General features: G+C 39.4%; 1 protein-coding gene across 1 annotated transcript; it reads left to right on the top strand.

The window, feature by feature from the left end:
* The first annotated feature begins 3,369 nt into the window (after window positions 1-3,369).
* On the top strand, window positions 3,370-4,335 carry LOC148298266 (N(6)-adenosine-methyltransferase subunit METTL3-like). Its single transcript, XM_088277004.1, is given in 1 exon segment — window positions 3,370-4,335. A coding segment is annotated over 1 exon segment (966 nt).
* Window positions 4,336-10,374: the final 6,039 nt, after the last annotated feature.

The following is a 10,374-nucleotide window of genomic DNA, read 5'->3' as shown; positions in this document are numbered from 1 at the left end:
TAACTTCAATTGATCAAACATCCCAACTTGGCCACAATATACTAAGTTATCCTAAACTAATCATCCAAGACTCTGCATGTTGTGCTGGAGTGGTGCGAAGGGGGTTGCCTTTATGACTATTAAAAAAATTAGAACACTTTTGACTTCGAGTTGACCATGAAAATAGTGAAAAGTCTAGTTGAGGGTCTCCATGTAATTCATGAGGCGAATAAGATACATCGCTTTATCAATATGGAAAACGTCGAGTTCAGCCATAGTGGCACTCCGAAGCTCACCTTCAAATGTCTATACCCAAAAACCATTTATCTGTCTCCGTAAGAAAAGAAAGGGATAAAGACTAAATAAAATGACATATTTTCTTTGGGGGTCCTTGCCTACAAGCTACTCTTTTCGAGTGTGCCTTTCAAGGGAAATAATCTGGATGAAGAGTTCGAAAGTGTGAGCCAGGGTGTCAAGTTTCCCAAAAACGACAACTAGACTTTCCCAATTTCAATAAATTCGCATGCCAAGCAATTAATAGCATAGATGACTCATGCAACGCCTGCTCAGCGCGCCAGTTGTTCGAAGATTATCGAATAAATAACTAAACTGTTCAGCTAACCTGAATTGCTTCTCAATGAAGAAATGCGCACAAAAGTACTGTCGTCAAACTAATACTACCCCATTTTCATACGATACAGCTCCAAATAGCAGACTATTATGATCGCCGTACGACCTCAGAAAAAGCAGCTCGTCAAAATTGATATTATTCGGGGCAAGTCGAACCTACTCAAGACATACAAAAGTGAAACCCTAAAAGATTATCTGTCTATTAAATAAATGGTGGGCGTTGGACAAATTTATGAGATTATATAAATCAACAAGGCCTGCCTATCGATAGTCTCTACATATGACAACCAAGGCTCTTTGAAGAACTATCAGGACAACGGCGGTGCAATTTTTGATAAAACCCATCAGGCCAAATTCATCAAAGAACTCATGGAGAAGCTAAAGGCATTAGGAAAAAGCCACAACTATATATCGTCTGATACAATCTTCATCCGGAAAGGACAGTTTTATATTAGTTACCCGCCCTTCATGACAAAGGAGTATCTCGAGAAGCTGAACCAGTCCAAGAACATCGTTAACACGATCGCGCCTGAAATCAAATAAGGAAAGTAAAGTGTCAATGCAGACTCATGGTCGGTTGCCTGCTTGAAGTACTGGCTCGAGAATAACAGCATGCCCAGCTTCGACAAAAACAAGAAGGTCATTATACCGAGCAGGCATAAAAAATCACTCGAGGAGACTGCTTTCTACTAAAACTGTTTGACCTAAGACCAAAAGAAGCGGGTGAATGTGCTACAAAAGACGACAAATGTTAGCAACATCGAACTGCTCGAGGAGGAAGAGGAACAAATTTAGCAAATCATCAGGCCCGTTGACAACATCGAACTGTTTGAGGAGGAAGAGGAACAAATCTAGCAAATCATCAGGCCCGTTGAAAGCCCTCCCAAAAAAAGGAAGATGCAGATTTCATAGATAAAGAAAAGATTGTAAAAATAAAAAAAATAGCCCAGCAAAAGATTTGGAGAGTCTCTCAGTGAAAGACTCTTATTGTTTCTCCCTCTTGAGAAGCATTGGACGAAATCGATTCGGGTTGGCTTGAAAATTTTATTTGGTCTTATTTTTCTTCTCTTCCTCTTCTATTTTAATTTTTTTCTGATCAACGGACAGCTGATTACTGAGCATTCGCTTTATGAAACCTAAGTTGTTCATTTGAGAGTCTTCGAAAAAGACAGCACTCCTTCGGTCAACTACACTTTAGTGACGAAGACAGCGAGCAAAACCTACGAACTATTCAATAATGCGACACTGGATACACTCAGAGATTAGTATAAGTGTGTGCTCAATAACTACAGTACAGACTCTAACGTTTTAGAAGTCATCAATAGCTCAGAATTTACAGCTTACCAAGTTATAGGCATTTTGCTGGCTATTGCCAATTTAATACTGTTTTGCCTGGTGACCAGCAAAATGGACTTTCCGAAAATGTATTTCATTTCTAACTTCGACGAGAATAACTTTGAGGCTTTGTGGAACTGGGTGTTCTTGAACCTGTGTTTGGCTACTCAGATTTCCCAAATATACTTATTGTACGGCTCTTTGTTTCATATGACTCTGGAACCCTGCTTGGGGAAGGCCACACTCACAGCCGTCGAGTTTCTCATGAAAAAATGGTATTTTTCATTCAACATTCGATACATTTGGATTTACGTGGGGTTAGCCTATACTTACTTTCTCACAATCTTCTTTATTGCCCGCCCCCTTCAGCCCACCCATAAGGCAGTAAAGGCAATCATTTTGCTCATATTTGTTGCTGGAATACTCGTCAGGATCATGGGCGGCTCAGGGGGATATATTGCTTGGACGAAGTAGTCTGTCTTTGGCAAAGTGGGAGAGTTGCTGAGTCTGATGATAGGCGTGATAGGATTCATTATTGACCTTGTGTTTGGGTGCGTAGTCTCCAAGATTAAAAAAGATTCGAACTCGGGAGCAAAAGCCAATCGCGTCGTTGATGAATCGAGCGATGAAATATATTTCACTGATAGCGATTTGTTGCCGTAATGAAATTTATTTACGATTTAAATATTTAGCATGCATTTTAGGCAGTCTGTATGTACAAGAATGCATATCATGTATATCATGTATGAGAATTTTGCATAATATATATTTCTATTTTATAATTGTGGAGATTGCGCAAATGAGTTCAAAAAAGTAGCGAAAAAAGATAAAAATACGGGAAAAAGAGCGCGAATTGATTTTAATACCCAAAGCAAAACTGCATTATGAATAGCATCAAATCCCTCCTTATACTCAATAGCATCTGCGAGCTCTGTTCTTAGAATATTGCACATACGGAATCTTTATGTTTCCTCTGCACCATGAGAACATCATGAAGAAAATCAAGAGCTTCTATCAGACAATTCAAAACAGTGAGATCTACATGAATGAGCTGGATCTTGGCAAAATTATTACTGAACTGTCTAAAATGTACATTTCGCTCAATTCAGGAACATTATCAAAGCGATGCCGTGTGCCCTGGGGACGAAGGTGGTGATGTTTGTTGAGAAGATAGATCAGAAAGCGTTCGCCAAACTCGCAGAGCAGTATTATCATGACAGGCCAGTCACTCCTCCTCCCGACCCCATCACATTCAAGCAGCAGCGGGCCATGTTCACTGAATAGTAGAAGTAAAGGCAACTGAAGCTCAAAGATGCAATGAGTGGGGAGTCGATATTCGGCAAAAAAAATAACATTTCTGATTTAGTAAGGATTTATCATAGCCTATAGTATAATGAGCATATATCCTTCGATGAAATCAGCAAAATGGAAGAGTTCAGGAGTAAAGGCAGCGAAGATTTATGCAACCACTGCACGAGAGACAAATGCATCGCAGTCAACGGCATTTAATGTACCAAACGACATTTCAGGACCATCATTAACGCCAACACAGATTAGACAATGGGCAATTGTCCGCATTTAAATGCCTGTCATAACCAGGATTGCAAGCATATCCACTATGCCCCTGAGGATTAGGTGGGTCCTTAAAAGAAATCCATCAACTCCCTGGCAATTAAATCGCTATCTCAGAGCGAATGGATAAACTGTGATATGAGGACATTTGATTTTACCGTTCTTGGGAAGTTTGATGTCGTGATGGCCGACCCTCCATGGGACATACACATGACGCTGCCATACGGGACGATGAAGGACAAAGAAATGCTCAATTTAAGGGTTGATTTACTACAGGACAATGGAGTTATTTTCTTATGGGTCACTGGGCGCGCCATGTAGCTTGGAAGGGACTGCCTTTAAAAGTGGGGATACAAGCAAGTCGATGAGCTTGTTTGGATCAAAACCAATCAAATTCAACGCTTGATTATTACTGGGAAGACCGGGCACTGGTTGAACCACTCCAAATAGCACTGCTTGGTCGGCATTAAAGGAAGCCCGACCCTCAAGGAGAAAATAGATTGCGATGTCATCGTCTCGCAAGTCCGATAAACCAGCAGAAAGCCAGATTAGATTTACGGGCTGTTGGAGAGATTGCATCCAGGCGGCAAAAAGATCGAGCTGTTTGGCCGCCCACAAAACTGCATGCCTGGATGGCTCACTCTGGGGAACCAACTGCCTGGGGTTCACTTAATTGATAAGAATATTGTTGACAGATACAAAAAGACCTATCCCGAGCACGAGCTGACCGAACAGAAAATGAAAAACAACCTATAGAAAATGAGTGCCCCCTAAAACCATAACCTCGTCTATAACAACCACCTCCAGAAAAACGGATGATGCCACAATGATTTGCTCATAACTAATTTTAGTTGTTATTACAATCGGTTCGATGAATATACAAGTCGGCAATGCTGTTGCGCATATTGGTATTCCAACCAGCGATATGGCTGCTGCTCGACCTGCTGTTAATTTCAAAAAGTTCGGTTCAAAATCATTTTAGCAAGGTATAAATAGATAATGAATGTGAAAAGCAGTACGAAAGAAAAATATAATCAAATGTTTCTCTCCGATTTGGACTCTTGCAGCCACTCCAAGGCATCCTAATTTCTCTCAATCATCCATCTGATTGCCATTTCCATTCTTTCCTCCAGCCTCTTGGGGTCAGTGACACAGTAGATGATGCTAGTCATGAGCTACATGGGTTTATATTGATAGACAGAGCCGTCAAACAGGGCCAAATCAGCCAGCAGCATGACTCTGTTATGGAGTTCCTTCTCCAGGTTGGCTGCCTTCCCGCTTTTGTGGAGCCAGTATTCTAAATGGTGCGCGATGGAATAGTAGCCGAGCCGAAAATTAAGGCAATACAATATTTTGGCCTCGGCTGCCAGCACGCTTTTAATTTTTAGTCTGGATACCCACTCGTCAAGCTCGGGTGGATAGATCTATTCGTATTTCATGGCTAGCCAGAGGGCAGCTTGTGCGCACGCGATCAGCTGCTGCTTATCCAACTCACTATTCTTCTCTAAATAGCAGTCCATATAATAGGTGGCCAGGTATATTGTCAGCCTCTTCAATTTAAAATTGTCCTGAATCTTCCAGTAAAATTTTATAAGCGACATTCGCGTTTTTTTGCTATAATTTTTGCGCAGCTCGTTGGCATTTATCATATATGAATCTTGTTGTTATTTCAGATATTCCGTAATTTATTGGCAGTATTCCGCCAAAGGATCGAACTAAGCAATATTTTGTTCAACCAATGGCATTTGCTGCCGGCTATTCTTTTTGATATTGTTTAAGTGCTGGTTACGGGTCTGGTTTCGAGGGCATATATTTTATTTCGAGAGCAATGTCCGTTTTTCAGGTTTTTTTGTTATTTTTTGGCACTTCCAGCCTTCGTGCGAAGTCTCAGTCTCAGCGGTAGAGTTGTGACTTTTAATCTTCATTAAATAACGACTTTATAATGATATCGATTTAGCATCGTTTGAATCTCTACAGTCAAATAAAATTATAATTATGCCTACTCATTCATAAAAATATTTCCCACTTGTATTAACAGACAATGCCAAGTATGTTATGCGCACAATTTGGTATACATTGTTCATTTCTCAATATTCGGTAAAATGCAATGAATCAGGAGGATCATTCATTAAGGCAAGCCCACTCATTCAGATATTGGGAAACAAATAATCTATAAGTATCATATCCTTTATCGTCAGAAGTATTTCCCAAAGTTCTCATAGTATGGCAAGTAGCTTTCATTTCTCCTTGGTGCCTCAGGCGCTTGTTTTTTGCTTTCATTGTGATTCTTCACAACACCTGAGCCCCTATTTTTTAAATGTTCAATCTTTTACTTTACGTATCGCTTGTGCTCACTGGTGTTCATTTTTCGATCTTAATTCGCATGACTTTCGGCAACCATTCGACTGCTTTTCTTTAAATCTCTCAGATGCAGTTCCTTCCCATTTAATTAAATCTATCTCAATCTTTAGTGGCTCTTGGATAACGAACACTACTTCTCTCGCCAATTTTAATGTGGAGATCTGCCTAAAACTCGACTTGGAATCCTCTCTTCATGAATAACTCGCGTTGGCTTCCTTTGTTAATACGGATAATTTTTATCAATGAACCCTTCATGGCTCTTTGCCATAGGGCTGCTTTTCTGGAGCCGATACTTATTCAGGTCAATTTCAATTTATTGTCGGATATGCTTGGAAATGAAGCTGGATGTGGCTTATTTGGACTATTTCAACTATTGTTACAGACGTTCGACCTGTTGGTAGAGGCGATGCACCTCTTGGTATTTAGACTGGCAGAATTCGAGAGTGGAATCTGCCCAGTTTCGATTGGTTTCCTCGAAGGCCTATCGATACTTCAATGTGATAGACTGGAACTATTGACGAATTGAAAGAAATATGTTTTTGATGCGAACCCCCATGAATTCGGTCAACTTAGCCTTGGCTTCTTTGAACCTTGATATTTACTAGAACTCTGTGATTAGAAATTTCTGTAAATTATGGAGTTATTATTGCTTCTCCTACATGAATGCATGTATCTTGTCAATGTTTATGGATTAATGGCTCTTAAACGATTTGATCGAGGAGTAGTTTGAGCCATTGCTACATTTATCGGTCGATTCTGGCCTATTGAGCTATTTTGGAATGAGACTCGAGCTCTCGTGATGAGACATAACGGATCTATTTTAATTTCATATCACCATCCCACCATATCACCATATTATAGTTATAAACTAATCAGACGATCAGGAATGCCAGTCATAAAATAGAAATGTAATATGATATGATCGAAGTTATCAGTCAATACCCTCTGAGCTATTGCAGATACCTTATGAGCAGCTTGCAAGAGTTGGCCTCAAGGTTCATTACGATCGAGTCATGAATTTAATGTTCAAGGATTATCGTGACCGTTTTCTCATCCTTATTGTGGCAACTCACTTTGAACTACTTTAACGGCAGCTTGCAATCAATTTGAATGAGATGGATGACTTCAGGACCTATAATCTTGCAAACATCCGGCTTATAGTTTCCTTCTATTTTGACCTAAACACCATATGATCCGCCCAGTATTTCGTCTGTGATGCTGCGGATCAATTATTATGCAAATATTTTCTTCGCTTACTGCTTCTTGTTGGCTTCCTCGATTTGTCTGTATTTAGCGTACAAACTGCCAATCTGGGGAGACCACTACTCCTTGTCTATCCCCTCCAGCACATACTCAAAGAGATTAATTATTTCAGTATGGAGATCCTTCCCTTTCCGAATGAACTTGTAGTTCTCCTGGCTATTGAGCACAGGGATCATTTCAGGATAGATTTTCAGTTCCGAGTGAAGGGACATTGCGAGGAGATAAACAATCCCGACAAACTATTTGATCCTTTAAATTTGGAGAGGAAGGGTCACGAACGTAAATGGTTCCAATTGAATATAGAGTACATTTTCAGTATCTGCACTACTTTTTGCATTTGTTTGATTTTGTTCATTTTATTTTTTCGAGCTTGTTTGGGGTAAGGAGTTTTTATGGTTGAGGCTGATTAACTCATTTTTTGTATGGATTAAAGATTCCTGCTTTTAAGGCAAAGTTTTTTTATTAGAAAGAAAAGAGGTTAGGGATTTTTTCTTCGAGGCCTTGAAGATTTATTTGGACTCTTCGATTTTCATTGCTTATTATTTGGGAATGATTTCTTCCTGGTCTTGCCAACAAGTGATATACCTCACAGAATTTCGATGCTCAATGGATGTGTAGTACTCGCAAACGTAGTCTTCAGGGGGGCTGGCGTATCTTTGCAAAGCATAGACATGAGAATCGAGCCGATGGGAAGCAATGATGTATGTATGGTTTCCGAGGGTGATTTCTTACCCCTTCTCGAAAAAGTAATTGCGCATACTTGATTATATTCATTATACACGCATGCCGAAATTAATTGTGCGCATTGAAAGTAACGGACTTCCTTGAATAATATGTAAATGAAGATAAACGTATGATTCATAAAGACTACATTAATTGGTGTTGCGCCCAGACAGAAAATATAGAATATAGATCATGACACTCTTCCTCAAATAATGTTCATCTTATATTTTGTGATTTTGTTACTCACTTCTACGCTTTCACTTTATTGAACTGAGTGCTGCCTGATTTGCTAAATGCGCACTGTCTTCGACCAAAAGAATTTATTGGTGAGCACTCCAACAACGCTGAACGCAGCCAGAGCAAGCACTACCTATGCACATATCATCAGAATAACCAAAAAGGCATTTTTACCCTATAAAATGGTCCAGCCCAGAGTAATCAGGTAGTCGAGCAAAGCAGAAAAAAAGCCCAGGCAAATTATTATTATTATCAGAAATGTCATGAGCAGTTTGGGAAACCGCTTCACCTCCGATTTTATCTTGGGGAGAGAGTTGCATTCAATTGTCTTGTTCAATTGGAAGTCTATTTTTGCGCCACAAAGCTCGCATTTGATGTAGGCTTTGCCTTTTTTGGGCTTTGCACTCGACCCTTCAATAATCTTCAAGATCCACGAGCTCAAACATTCGTTGTGAATGTACTTTACAGTGCCGATACAAAAGCACGGGGAAATCATCTAATTCTTCTACAGCTCAACACTTTCTAAACAAATCCTGCATTCCACAGATTCGACTACTTTTACGTCGATATGCGTATGGCTTAGCTCATCAGCTTGGGAGCCCACTGGCTAGTTGATTTGGCTTTCTCGAGACATAAATATAACTATGAAGCAAATATTTAACATTAGTCTTAAAGCAACAAATAGCGAAGTAGCTATGTAAGTATGTAACGATGTAACTAGATTAATTAATCAATCAGAAATAAATTTAAAATCAGCATTGAACAAGCCAGCCCATTGAGGTATGAAATCGAAATACATGACAACTCTCTTCCAGAACTTCATTAAGACATACGACCGCATCATACACTTGTAGGATGAAGTGCTGCTCAATAACAAGAAGAAATCGCTGTAAGGCCATTATAGGGTATTATCTTTCATGAATGCAGAGATTTCAGAATTAGCCAACCATCACTCCCGAAGTGCTCATGTTCTATAATAATATCGTGGAGAAATCATATCGAATAATTGAATAATGCCCGAGGAGCTCAGAGGCCAATGCGAAGAGACCCAACCCATACATCAAGCGACTGCAAAACATCGAAGTTAATTTCCAAAATAGAGAGAAAATCGATCTCCAATAGTTCATTAGGGACAAACGATAGGGCAGCTGAGGGAGGTTCATACGGAGCTATTCTGAACAATGAGTTTGATTAAATTAAATGTGACCATTATTGATAATAATGATTAGACACTGAATATTAATGGCAGAAGAGTAAATATAGGTTGGGCACTTAAGACTCACTTCGATCGACAAGGCTTTCATGTAGCATAAAATGTATGTTTATATCTTACATCAGATGCTTTAAGCAGTGTGTTTCCAACTTGAATATTCCGACTTTGGATGTGGATGAACAATAGTGCGTGAAAAACTGCCTATTTAGGTTCAATTCGATCGAGCGCATTGCCAGCGAAAAAATAAGGCAAGTGATGCATGGGTATATAACGAGCGACCCAAACTTAAAAAGATCATTCCAACAAAAGGCATGAATGTAATAGATGATGATCCATATAATGTTCATAATTGTCATGTTTGTATATTTATAGTAATCGTGTTCATAGTTGTCGCATTTCCATGATAATACAATGAAGAACTTCACCCCCAGGCGATTTATATAGAGACTCCTATAGTAATAGTTGCTCTGAGAGTAAAGAGTTCTGAAAATGGAGATACAATCAAGTTATATAATAATGTGAGGGTAAATAGGCAGGAATTTAAATTATTTTTGAGGGTTCGTGAGTTTAGGATATAATAATATGAAGGAAAACCTGGACTATAAAGTATACTGGGAAAAGCAAGGGGTTGATTCTTTGTGTGGAGTGCATTGCATTAATTCTTTGCTTCAAGGTACGCTATTTCACATCTAGGCCCCTACTACGATTAGGTATAGCTGTCGAACATCGCTCTCGAGCTTGATCGCAAGTAGAAGTAGCTGATGGGCGAAAACGGAATATCGAATGACTACATGAAGTTCATGAAAGAGTAAAGTGGAAATGTCGCCCTCGACGGCAATTACTCCATCCAGGTCCTCCAATGTAAATTCCTATTAATTCATGCAGAAGCCCTGAAGAAATTTAATCTGCAAATGGACTCGATTTTCGTCATCAATGAAAAGTCAGAACTCAATGACAAATATGGCTTTATTTGCAACTCCAGCTCTCACTGGATTGCCATAAGGAGGATTAATGGCATTTGGTATAATCTCAATAGCTTGGGAATGAGGCTGCCAGAAATA

Source organism: Brachycentrus maculatus, unplaced genomic scaffold (genome assembly GCF_059751285.1).
Source record: "Brachycentrus maculatus isolate JH-2025_06_01 unplaced genomic scaffold, ASM5975128v1 h1tg002286l, whole genome shotgun sequence".
Lineage (NCBI taxonomy): Eukaryota > Metazoa > Arthropoda > Insecta > Trichoptera > Brachycentridae > Brachycentrus > Brachycentrus maculatus.
Note: the sequence above shows the minus strand (reverse complement) of the source record. Positions and strands in the feature narration are given on the sequence as shown.